At 48.2% G+C, this 13,649-nt stretch overlaps 1 protein-coding gene across 1 annotated transcript in view; it reads right to left on the reverse strand.

Moving 5' to 3' along the window:
- Nucleotides 1–13,649, reverse strand: part of xkr7b (XK, Kell blood group complex subunit-related family, member 7b) — an 81,540-nt gene that overhangs the window by 15,553 nt on the left and 52,338 nt on the right. The window contains exon 2 of the mRNA XM_059527484.1: nt 12,090–12,289. Coding sequence (XP_059383467.1) covers nt 12,090–12,289 — 200 coding nt within the window. The remainder of the gene's footprint in view (nt 1–12,089; nt 12,290–13,649) is intronic.

Consider the following 13,649-nt stretch of genomic DNA (forward strand, 5'->3'; position numbering starts at 1 on the left):
CTCAAAATTTTCTTTTTTCTCCTTATGCATCCATGTTTCAGATAAAGCAATTATACTAAATGGTTGTGCCAAACCATGCAAATAGTTCTTAATATTTTCAAAGTTTGCATAGAGACTTCTACTGTTTATATGTATAACGGAGAGTCTGCCATCTTTATTAATTTGATTGTGCATTTCATCTGTATAGTAGCCACAGTTTTTATTGGCACAAGTAAAAAAGTTCTTGTCCGGATCAATATCATATTCCATATCAAAACTTATGTAATCAGTATGTTCAAATATTTGCAACTCCAGACTGGTTGTATCTTCTGCTTCAGATGAGTGTCTTATTTGAGTATGTATGTCAGTCAGCTTACCTCGTATTCCAGTAGCCTGACAACCTTGTTTACTCATACTCAGTCAGCTCTTCCAAACCCCTCACCACCAATACCTTCGCATCTTCTGGGCTTCCATTTAGTTTTATAAACACTTTACAGTTGGCAGTCCATGTATGTTGTATTTTCTTCATTTTTCTCAGGTACCTGGCTTTCTTTGCGATATCTGCATTGTGCTTTGTGAGGTGCTCATTGATATAAACGTTTGTTCCTTTGAGCTTTTTTCCTTCCTTCAAAATCGCAATCTTGTGTTTTCTGTTTGCAAATCTCATGATGACAGTAGATTTATCGCTGGCTTTCCTCCTCGGCAACACATGGCAAGCCTCAACATTATTGCAATCCAGATCAATTCCTTTTGATTGTAAAAAGCTCGCCACTTGTTGCTCTGTCGAGCTGGTATCAATCTCCGCTGCTGGATCTCTGATGTTTACGTCCACCGCGCGAGCATACGATCGGGGTTTCACCGTGAACCCGGTTATTATGATGTCGTTCATCCTCGAATTTTGTTCGAGGTCTGCAACCCGATTCTCCAGCTGCACTATTTTCATGTCTTTCTCCGCGTTCTGGATGCGAAGAGACTGGACCTCCTTCACCAAATCCAAAATACGGATCTGTTGCTCCTTTACCTCCGTGAGCTGTGTTTTGAGGAAGTCCAACGTGACTTTAATGTCATCGATTTCCTCAGCCACATCACTTAACTTCTTCGGCGGCATTTTCACTCTTTGAACTTTGGACTTTGAATACAAATTTCTCTGCTTTTACTTTTGTTGCTATTTTGCTAGTCAGCTCTCGACTTGAAGTCATTCATTGTATGCACAAATTCAAAGCATCATGTCTCCATTTAGGAATTTATAAGAAAGTAAAAAGAAGAAATAAGTTGAAAGCTTAACAGCTCAACTGTAGGTGTTAATTGTTGTGCAGGCTGACATGTTAATTAGCGTCTATAGCTATTTGTACTAAGTGTAAATAGCATCCATAATAGATCTCAAAGATGCATACTTCCACATATCCATCCTTCCACAACACAGGAAGTTTCTGAGGTTCGCTTTCGGGGGCGAAGCTTACCAATATTGAGTACTTCCCTTCGTCCTTGCACTCTCACCCCGCACGTTCACAAAATGTGTAAGCGCGGCTCTGGTCCCCCTGCGCATGCAGGGCATCCGCATTCTCAACTATATCGACGATTGGTTGATTTTAGCTCAGTCAGAGCAGGTTGCGGCTCGGCATCGAGATGTCGTTCTTGCACATATGGGGGAGCTGGGTTTGAGACTGAATGCCATGAAGAGTATACTTTCTCCGGTTCAGAGAACCACCAATCTAGGCGTAGTATGGGATTCGACCGCGATGCAGGCATGATTGTCCCCTGCTCGTATCGAGTCGATCCTCATCTCAATCGAGAGAGTCAGAGAAGGCCAGTCACTTACTGTCAAACAATTTCAGAGATTGTTGGGTCTGATGGCAGCTGCGTCCAACGTGATACCTCTTGGCCTGCTGTACATGAGACCCCTACAGTGGTGGCTCAAGACCAAGGGATTTTCCCCGAGGGGCAATCTACTTCGCACTATCAAGGTCACGCAAACTCCTCTCATTAAGAGCAGTATATATTCCTGGGAAACTAAATGTGGGAGCAGACATACTGTCGAGGCAGGGGCCGAGGCCCGGGGAATGGAGGCTTCACCCAGATGTGGTGAAGCAGATATGGAGAGTATTTGGCAGGGCTCAAGTAGACCTTTTTGCGACTCAAGAGACATCTCAATGTCCCCTTTGGTTCTCTCTAGTTCATCCAGCTCCTCGGGGTCCGTCTGTCATTAGTAGCCCCGTTCTGGCCGGGCCGAGTATGGTTCACAGACCTGGCCTTGCTCCTCGACGGCTCTCCATGGGAGATACCGATCAGGACAGACCTAATCTCACAGGCGCAGGGCACTATAATTCACCCTCGCCCGGAGTTGTGTAAGCTGTGGGTGTGGCCCCTGAGGGGGCACAACTATTAGCAGCTGGTCTCTCAACCGAGGTTGTTGAGACCCTCCTCCAATCCAGAGCTCCCTCAACGAGGAAACTGTACGCCCTGAGGGGGAAACTCTTCACCTCATGGTGCAGAGACCGCCAGCTAGACCCAGCAAACTGCCCAGTTGGTACAGTTCTGGAGTTTCTACAGGCCAGGCTCTCTGCAGGGTTGACCCACTCCACGCTGAAGGTTTACGTGGCGGCCATTGCGGCCTACCACGCCCTTCTCGATGGCCAGTCTTTGGGAAGACACCCCCTAGTTACACGTTTCCTCCGCGGTGCGCTGAGGCTGAGACCTCCAGTATGGTCCCGTATTCCCCCGTGGGACTTGGTTGTGGTGTTAGAGGCAATGTGCAAACCCCCGTTTGAACCCATTCAAGATATTTCAGAAAGACATCTTACGCTTAAAACCTCCTTTCTGTTGGCTATCACCTCTCTGCGGAGAGTAGGAGATCTTCAGACCCTCTCTGTGGCCCCCACTTATCTCGAGTTTGCACCTGGCATGACCAAAGCGTTCATATACCCTCGAGCGGGATATGTTCCTAAGGTTCCCTCTGTTACACCACGAACTGTAGTGCTGCAGGCCTTCTGTCCTCCTCCCTTTCGGGAGCCCGACCAAGCGAAGCTAAATTGTATGTGTCCAGTTCGAGCGCTGGACGCATACGTCCACAGAGCTGCCCTTTGGAGAAAAACTGACCAATTGCTTGTATGCTACGGTCCCCCCAAGAGGGGTTCTCCTGCTTCTAAGCAGACTATTACGAGGCTATCAACGCCACCTATGAGTCCTCTGGTCGGGAGCCAAGGCTCACTCTACTCAGGGTATGGTGGCCTCCAAGGCCTTCCTAACGGGTGTATCCATGCTGGACATCTGCAATGTTGCGGGGAGGTCCACGCCCTCTACGTTTGTTAAATTCTATGGCCTAGACATGCCAGTCACTCCAGGCGCTTCTGTCCTCTCGTCCTAAGCTGTGCTCTTCGGATACACACTAGGCAGGGGTTTGGTAGTCTGGCGGCATTGGTACTCGTTCCCCAAAGCGTTGTTCGACGCAGCTCGAGTTCATGAAGAGGAACGTCTCTAGGTTACGTATGTAACCCTAGTTCCTCGAGGGAATGAGACGCTGCGTCTCGGAGCCATACCCCCGGCACCCCTGCCGGCGCTTGCTGCTACTCGAAGCTGACGCCAGCTGCGCGGCACGTGCTTTTATAGCTTCCTGGTCACTTACTTCACCCCGCCTGTGACGTCACGCTCTTCCATTGGACTGATTACACACGATATTCAGAGTCGCTCACGCTAAGCGCGTTCCCCAAAGCATTGTTCGACGCAGCGTCTCGTTCCCTCGAGGAACTAGGGTTACATAACCTAGAGACGGTACGTAACCTAGAGACTGTAATTTAGATGTTAAAGATTCTTTATGGGACCATTTAGACAAAAAGGTTCTTCTATGGCATCATGAAGCACCTTTATTTTTAAAGGTCCCCTGAAGTGCCTAGAAACATGCAGCATTATTTTATGAAACCGAAACAGGAAGAGAGGGCGGGACATATTGAGTAGCCAATAGTGTTTTATTTATATCTGCTCGGGCTAGAGCCATTGAGCTTGGTAAAGTCGCATTTGACATCCACAGTTTAATAGATTACCCCCTAGATTCAATATGAAACTAAAACTGTAAAAGTTTTCAATATATGCCGACTGCATATGATCGCTCCGTGCGATCGCGTCTCTGGACCGGAGCCAAAGTCCGGATCAGACTGTGAGCGCTGCTGCGGTTCTCGTGAAACAACATGAAAGCAGACCTCTTTTGCACCAATCAAAAACTCATTTACACTGTCTGAATCGTTCCCTATCACCTACACTGTGCACTACGAGCCATTTACTGTACAGAAAATACTACACTCTGTGAACAAGTGACCGATCTCAGCCTGCACTTCAGCGTCTATACGTATATAGTGCAGAGGGCGGGCACTTCAGATTCTAGAGCGTATTTTATTGGTCAGAAGATTTGATGAGAAGATGAAGTATAATGTGACGTCAAAACATTTGTTGAGCCGTTTTGGCAGAAGAGATGAACTGCAAGATTTGAATGCTTATGTCTTCTAATTGCGAATTTTGTCACTGTTTTGTAGCACACTGCCTTACAGATAAACTTAAAGGGCTAGTTCATCGAAAAACGTACTCGGTTACTAGCGTAACCTCGGTTCCCTGAGATGAGGGAACGAGTACTGCGTAAGCTAGCTTACGCTATGGGAAAAGGTCCCCTTTTCTCGAGAATATGAAGCCAAAAATTATCCTTAATTTTTAAATAATGTAAAACGCAGTGCTGCAGCACAGCAGACCCAAGCGAAGCGGCAACTGCAGCAACCTATGGTGAGGCGGCGGAGAGGAACGAACCAATGGGGGCGCTTCGCGCCCATTGGACGTCAGAGCGCGCCAAAATAGGCGTGGCTGGAACTATATAAGCCACCGCTTCACCATAGGGATCAGGTTTTAAATCGACTGAAGCGATCACCCGGTCCGAGCACATAGCACGGCAGGTTACGCAGTACTCGTTCCCTCATCTCAGGGAACCGAGGTTATGCTAGTAACCGAGTACGTTCCCTTTCGAGAGTACTCTCGTACTGCGTAAGCTAGCTTACACTTTGGGAACACAATGTAAAACGCCGTGCGTGCTCGGGAACTTCGACCTGTCACAGCCCAAGGCGAGAGCCCGGGGCTTTATAGCAGGAGAAATCCCAGTCCCAACAGCCAACCTTAGTGAGCTTTATATAGAGAACGAAAAAAGGGGGACGTGATAAGGCTTAGCACGTCTATATAGAAAGTACCCTGGCCTGCAGGGCAGGGACTTGCAGATTATAGAATCTAATAAATGTGGACGGAGAGGCCCAGCCTGCCGCCGCACAGATATCATCCAGTGGTATCCCGCAGGACCACGCCCATGACGAGGCCATACCTCGGGTGGAATGGGCTCTGATGCCGAACGGGCAGTGAAGGCCTTTAGATTTGTAAGCCAGCGAGATAGTGTCTACTATCCATCGCGATAGGCTTTGCTTCGTGGTGGCGAGACCTCGGGTGCGCCCACCAAAGCATATGAAGAGCTGGTCCGACCTCCTGAATAAGGCGGAGCGCGCAATATAGGTTTTGAGAGCCCTGACGGGGCAGATGAAGCTCGCGTTGCTTTCGTCGCTTTGCGAGGAAAGGGCTGACAGCGAGATGACCTGCGCTCTGAACGGTGTTGAGAGCACCTTGGGGACATAGCCGTGTCTTGGTCTGAGAATGACTCTGGAGTCATTAGGCCCAAACTCGAGACAGTCAGCGCTTACAGATAGCGCATGTAAATCCCCCACTCGCTTGACTGAGGCCAGAGCCAGTAGAAAAGCGGTTTTGAACGAAAGAAGCTTCATATCAACAGACTGAAGCGGTTCAAAAGGGGGGCCCTTTAAGGCCTCTAGGACCGTAGAAAGGTCCCAGGAAGGGATTGAAGGGGGTCGGGGAGGGTTCATCCGACGAGCTCCCTTAAGGAAACGAATGACCAGTTCGTTTTTTCCCAGTGATAGGCCGGCCACCGGAGCATGAGAAGCTGCAATGGCTGCCACATACACTTTGAGCGTAGACGGGGATCTGCCCGCATCTAAACGCTCCTGTAGGAAGGAGAGTATCTCCGTCACGTCACATAAGTGAGGGTCTAGGTTCCGTGTCCCGCACCAGGTGGAGAACACTGACCATTTCTGCGCGCACAGGCGCCTGGTTGAGGGCGCTCTGGCTTCCGTAATGGTCTTTAACACTCCCTCAGGGAGGTTCCCGGGTACCCGTTGAGGGGCCATACATGAAGGGCCCAAAGTTCGGGGTGGGGATGCCAGAGCGCGCCCTTCAGCTGCGTGAGGAGATCTTTCCGCAGCGGTATTGGCCATGGGGCTGTACTGGACAGCTGCATCAGCTCGGAGAACCAAGGTTGGGTCGTCCAGAGTGGGGCTACTAGCAGCATAGCACATCTGCTCTTCCTGACCCGATCGATGACCTGCGGTAGCATCGCGACCAGTGGGAAGGCATAAAGCGGGCGTCTGGGCCAATCGAGGGCCAGCGCGTCCCTGCTCTTTGAAAAATATATTGGGCAATGAGCGTTGTCTTCTGAGGCGAAGAGGTCGACCTCTGCCCTGCCGAAGATGCTCCACATCAACTGAACCGTTTGTGGGTGAAGAGACCACTCCCCAGGGGGAACATTCGCCCTGGAAAGCATGTCCGGGCCCCGGTTCAGGATGCCAGGTACATGCGCTGCCTTTAGCGAGCGCAGATTGTAATGTGCCCATGTCAGAAGACGTTCGGTCAGGGTGTGCAAGGTTTCTGACCTGACACCACCCTGGCGATTTATGTAGGCCACCACTGACATGCTGTCTGATCTGACCAGAACGTGGTGGCCCTTTAAAAATGGGAGGAAAGCTTTCAGGGATAGTTCGACCGCTATCATCTCCAGACAGTTTATGTGTAACAGTCGCTCCGGGCTCGACCAGAGGCCGGAGGCAGACCTGCCCTCGTACAGGGCGCCCCAACCGAGGTTGGATGCATCTGTCGAGACTACTTTCCATTTCGAGACAGCGCCCGTGCTTACGCCTAACTGATACCAGTTGGCTATTTTCCAAGGGGCCAGAGCTGTGATGCAGCCGTGGGTCACCCTGATGCGCGGCCGGAAATCCAGGCGCGCGCTGGAACACGGTCTCTCAGCCAGCGCTGTAGTGGGCGCATGCGCAGCAGGCCCAGTTTGAGAACCGCAGAGGCTGATGCCATCAGACCTAGCATTTCCTGAAATCGTTTGAGCGGGTAAAGAGACCCGGCTTTGAACGACACGGCTAGATGCTGAATAGTGAGAGCGCGCTGTGACGTCAGACGCGCTGTACATGTCACAGAGTCTATGTCTATCCCCAAAAAGGAAATCCTCTGGCTGGGAGACAAAGCGCTCTTGACAGTGTTGATCGTGAGACCCAGGCATTCTAAATGGCTGAGGATCCAGGATCTGTGTGTCGTCAGTAGTTCCTCGGAATGGGCTAAAACTAGCCAGTCGTCGAGGTAGTTCAATACTCGCACTCCCCGCATTCTCAGGGGTGCGAGAGCGGCATCCATGCACCGTGTAAACGTACGGGGCGCTACGGAGATGGGGTGCTATTTGAATGTGAAAGTAAGCGTCTTTCAGATCCACTGAGAAAAACCAATCCCTGGGGCGAATTTGCGCGAGTATTTGTTTGGTAGTTAACATTTTGAACGATCGCGTCATAAGCGCTTTGTTCAAATGTCTGAGATCTAGGATGGGTCTGAGACCGCCATCCTTTTTTGGTACGAGGAAGTAGCGGCTGTAAAAGCCTGACTCGCGCTGCGCAGGGGGGACAGTTTCTATCGCCCCTTTTGCAAGAAGGTTTATCAGTTCGGCGCGAAGGACGTGTGTCATTTCGCTTTTCACTTTCGTTTCGACCACGGCGCGAAAGCGCGGCGGTCTGCGAGCGAACTGGAGCGAGTAACCTCGTTTTATTATATTCAAAACCCAATTTGATATGCCGGGGATGGCCTGCCATGCAGCGGCTCGTGCGGCTATGGGTTGAATGTGCTTCGGGCACTGGCCGCCTGTTATGAGGGGACCAGTAGCTCGAGTATGCTGTGCTTGGGACACTGTGGTGACAGCGCTTATTTGTAGGGTTGCGCACTGAGAAGTGGGCACGCGCGCTACATTTAGAGCACCTCCGGCGCGAGCGGGAAGGTGGGCATGAAAGGAGACCCGATTGTGTCTTTGTGACACTTGGGGGAGTGTGTATACATGTAGGGGTGCGTATTGTGTAGTGGGCACACTGCCTACATAGAAAAAGCTCTTTTTGTGCTTTATTGAGGTCGCCGTGAAAACGGCGTTTGTGTGCAGGCGTGCGTGCATTGTAACAGGCTCGTTTACTGCAGTATAGACATCTCCAACCGCCTTTAGTGAGGGGATTGGAGGAAGCATGTGAGGTTTCTTGTGTGGTGGTCCGGCCGCAGCGGGACTTAACCACGGTCTTTTCAGCCCGAAGGTCAGGAGGGCTTCGGAGGCTCGGGGTTCAGCACAATCCTGGGCCGAGGTCCCCGTCTCTCTGGCGGTTTGCGGCTCGTAGAGCGAGAGCGGTGCTGGGTTTTGGTCGCTGGGCGAGACTGTAAGTCTGGCTGCGATGGCTTCGAGGTCTGAGGGGGCGGCGCATTTCTACGGCGTCCCGCAGCAGAGCTAGGGCGTTTCGGCAGGAAGTGTCTCATTGCCTGTGACGTTTTCTGAGCCTCAGTGAAGCGTTCAGCGAAACCCTTAACCGACTGGCCAAAGAGGCCGGAAGGCGAGATAGGAGAGTCAAGAAAGGCGGATTTGTCGGCGTCTTTCATCTCCGTGAGCGTGAGCCAGAGGTGTCGCTCTAAAACAGCGAGGCTTGCCATGCTTCGGCCGATCGCTTGTGCTGTGGTCTTTGTCGCACGCAGGGCTAGATCAGTAGCGCTGCGGAGATCTTTAAAGTCATAGGTATCTGGGGCAGACTCGTCCAGGTTACGGAGAAGTCTGGCCTGAAAAACCTGCAGCACAGCCATGGTGTGTAGAGCCGAAGCAGCTTGACCAGCGGAGGTGTAAGCTCGGCCAGCGAGAGCTGAGGTGGTGCGGCACGGCTTGGATGGATGCACAGGCTTCGACCGCCATCCTGCGGCTGAGGGCGGGCAGAGGTGTGCAGCAATAGCCTCCTCGAGAGGGGGGAGGCTCTCGTAACCGTGGTCTCGGGCGCCGTCGACAGAGGAGAGCGCTGACGAGACAGAAGTCTTCAAGCGTGCGGAGAATGGGGCTTTCCACGACTTCGTGAGTTCATCGTGAACTTCCGGGAAGAAGGGGGCGTTTCTTTGCGGAGGGGCCGAAGGGCGCCCCTGCAAGAACCATTCGTCCAGCCTGCTTTTAGCGGGCTCGTCTGGAGGAGACCAGTCGAGCTGAAGGTCGCTGACAGCCCTTGTAAGCACGCGAGTAAGCTCCGCGTCGATATCAGCGCGTTGTCCGGTGCAGCTGGATGCTGTAGGGGGGGGGGGGGGGGGGGTCCGCAATGGAGCCCGACCATTCCTCACTACTGGACGCGGCGAGAGAAAGGCTGTCGTGTCTGTCCTCTTCCGCCTCAGGCGCTCCGAAGGAGAAGGGGGCGCTGGTGAGCAGGGACTGGCGCTGCTCGTCCACGAAGAGGACAGGCGAATGAGAGAGAGCGGGCGAGGCACGCAGGGAGTGTTCCGGCGTGAGCTCGCGTGTAGCAGTGTGCTCAGGCATTCTCTGATCGCGGCGTTTCTTACGCGGCACTTGAGAGAGAAGAGGCGGAGCGGGTGGAGCATCGTGGCTGGTTTGAGCTAATCGAGCCCGCAGGGTCGATATAGCCATGTTGTCGCACTCAGGGCAGCCGCCCTTGGAGAGTGCGCTCTCAGCATGCTCGCGGCCCAGGCAGGAGACACAGATGATGTGGCGGTCCTCGCTGGGCAGAGGGCCTCGGCAGGAAGCGCAGGCCCGAGGCATTTGAAACAATGCCTCGAATTCTGGAGAAAAAAGTGTGATGCAGCGGCAAACACACTAGCTTTGTAAAGGATATAGTCACGCCGGATGGCGCAGCAGGAAGCGAGTGCTGAAGGCGGCGTCGAGATGAAGCACGAGCCGGCGTCCTCAGATCTGCGTTGCAGTGCTATCCCGCTGAGAGGCTTTTCGACGGCGTGTAGAGGCTTCTCCGGAGAAGACAGCGAAGTGCAGGTGAGATCGCTGAAGGAGATGAAATCTGATCCCTATGGTGAAGCGGTGGCTTATATAGTTCCAGCCACGCCTATTTTGGCGCGCTCTGACGTCCAATGGGCGCGAAGCGCCCCCATTGGTTCGTTCCTCTCCGCCGCTTCACCATAGGTTGCTGCAGTTGCCGCAGCACAGCCAATAAGCGCGCAAGCCGCTTCGCTTGGGTCTGCTGTGCTGCAGCACTGCGTTTTACATTATTTAAAAATTAAGGATAATTTTTGGCTTCATATTCTCGAGAAAAGGGGACCTTTTCCCATAGCGTAAGCTAGCTTACGCAGTACGAGAGTACTCTCGAAAGGGAACCAAAATTATGTTATTAATAACTCACCCTCATGTCGTTCCAAACCCGTGAGACCTCCTTTTATTTTTGGAACACAGTTTAAAATATCTTAGATTTAGTCCGAGAGCTCTCAGTCCCTCCATTGAAACTGTGTGTATGGTATACTGTCCATGTCCAGAAAGGTAAGAAAAACATCATCAAAGTAGTCCATGTGACATCAGAGGGTCAGTTACAATTTATTTTTGAAGCATCAAAAATACATTTTGGTCCAAAAATAGCAAAAACTATGACTTTATTCAGCATTGTCTTCTCTTCCGTGTCTGTTGTGAGAGAGTTCAAAACAAAGAAGTTTGGGATATCCGGTTCGCGAACGAATCATCCGATGTAACCGGATCTTTTTGAACCAGTTCACCAAATCGAACTGAATCTTTTTAAACGGTTCGCGTCTCCAATATGCATTAATCCACAAATGACTTAAGCTGTTAACTTTTTTAATGTGGCTGACACAATATCCCGGAGTAATTAATTTACTCAAACAGTACACTGACTGAACTGCTGTGAAGAGAGAACTGAAGATGAACACCGAGCCGAGCCAGATAACGAACAAAAGTGTACCCAAGAAGGGTCATTTACATGGCATAATAAATGAGCTGTAATATATTTTGAGCACTACAACTCATTCTTACACCTGTAAAATGTATATCTTGTAAAAGGGGCACAATAGGACTCCTTTTAAGAAAAAATATATATATATTTTATGATCATCAAGGCTGCATTTCTTTAAAAAGTAAAAACAGCAATAATTATGAAATATTATTACAATTTAATTGAAATGTTTGGTTTTTGAATATATTTTAAAATAGATTTATTTATTTATTTTTCTGTGATGTGAAACTGAATTTTCAGCATTATTCCTTCGGTCTTCAGTGTCCCATGATTCTTCAGAAATCATTCTTATGCTGATTTCCTGCTAAAGAAACATTTCTTATTATCAGTGTTGAAAATTTATATCGTTGTTATATATACAATATTTTTGTGGAAACTGTGAGCAGCATTTATTTGAAAGGTTTTTTTTTGTATCAATGTTAAAAAAGCTGTCACTTTTCATCAATTTTATGCATCCTTGTTGAAAGGATGAAAAAAAAATAAAAATAAATAAATATATATATATTTATTTATTAACCACAAACTTTTTTCAATGGAAGTGTATATTTGATTAATATTATGAATAATAATAATAATAATAATTATAATTATAATAATAAAAATTACATACATATACATATATATATACATATATAGATAGATAGATAGATAGATAGATAGATAGATAGATAGATTATAGCATTAGTTATTCTTATTCTTTTTATTTTCATATAATATACTACTGTCTTTTTCCCATGTTTGTAGCTGAGTCATGTCATATGTCATCGCACAGAGAGAAGCGTGTTAAATATTTTGTTTAATTCATCACAACTAAACGTCTTCTCCATGGCCGTATGAATAAGTCATGACGATCACGGCACAATCACACAAGCGTTCTGTCCTCTCTCTCTTTCTCAACACTCCTCATTAAGTATGCCCAACTAAAAGCATCTCATGTGCCCACCTGGGAAACCTCTGCATGTGTGTGTGTTGTCTCACCCTGTAGGGGCAGTATGTGGTTGCTGTGGATCATGATGCTGAGCTGCAGCACTAGCTGAGGAGCGCTCTTCAGGAAAGCCTCCAGCAGCCGCAGCATGTTGATGTCAGCGCTCTCGAACATCAGACGCCAGTAGAAATGACGCTGACTCGGGCCGCCATGCCAACGGTTTTGCAATCCCAGGCACAAGGTGTGGACATACCTGGAGACACACAGAGGAGAAATGTCAAGTGGTTATTTAGGTTCAGTAATTAAAGGTCAAATGATGGTACATGGGAATATATATTCTCTCTTTAGCCACTGATTGCAAATATACATTAACAGTTAATGATATCTTCATCTTCTATGACGGCCCAACAAAGCACATCAATTGTTTACTGTATGTACTGATATTACTAATAACTGCATAAGCCCAGCAATGTGCATACAGTACTTACAACATGACAAATTAACAATTTTGTAAATGCATAAACAACAACAGAAGTTTGATTTACCAGGCAAACACGTGGAACAAACACTGAGCTAATTATTGTGTTTGTATTAGCAACATGACAGATGAATTTAATAGAGTTTGATTAGATGCTCAGCCTTTCTCAAAATATATTTTTGCAGTCTCAACTGTGCATGATTATAATTATTTTAATTATTTTGAATTTACCTCACCACTGCTTTTTTCCCCCTTTCTTCCTGTTGTCAGTTGGTAATATTATACCACTCTCTACTGTGTAATTAACCATAGGGATAAACTGATTTTAAGGTCAATTCTAACAGGGCAATTATTTTTTTGTTTTTAAATGTAGAATTCCAATTAATTCATCGAAATATTTGACTAACTGGACAACGTGCTGTCTTATATGGTTTCAAAAAGATGACTTAAAAAAGTAAAAAGTTAAAAAGCTAAAGCTAAAAACCAGTGGAGGAAATTCAGTTTAAAATTTAGTTCAAGTTCTTATTAGCACATTCATGAGGTTTTAAACATCGAATGGGCAAGAACAGGATGCAGCCTGTTTGAATACCTCGCTTGTGCATATGCAGAAACATCGCTACATACATCTCTTAAGGTTGTATTATATCTCCTGAAATGTACCACAAAATTAATACTGCCTTTATTATTTTAGTTAATGCATTTGTCGTCACTGTTTTTGACATTTTTTACTTTTTCCCCTCGAACGCTGAAACTAAACACAGTGACTTGTCACAAAGTGCATGAATATTTAATGAGGTGAGCATTAAACGTTGGTACATTTGCTGTTTGGTGTTTTTGAGAGGAGTGTTTTTGCTCTCTTTGGCCAGTCAACATTTTTCTACAAATATATAAACCCTCTAACTACTGTGGGGGAATCCTGGTGTAAACCTGGTTGAATAGTGAGTTGGTGAGATAGATCTAGTACCTAAACTATCAGAAAACAAGCTTTGGCTGAGCTGAGCGTCTGAGCTGAACTGACTGTCAAAGTGCCCATCACAATATGACACCAGCAGAGTGGCACTGAGGGCCTTTCACCTGTCAGCAGCTTTTGGCAGGAGAAGAAAAGGACACAACCTGATACCATACACACACTCAC

Source organism: Carassius carassius, chromosome 37, assembly GCF_963082965.1.
Source record: "Carassius carassius chromosome 37, fCarCar2.1, whole genome shotgun sequence".
In the NCBI taxonomy this organism is placed as follows: Eukaryota; Metazoa; Chordata; class Actinopteri; order Cypriniformes; family Cyprinidae; genus Carassius; species Carassius carassius.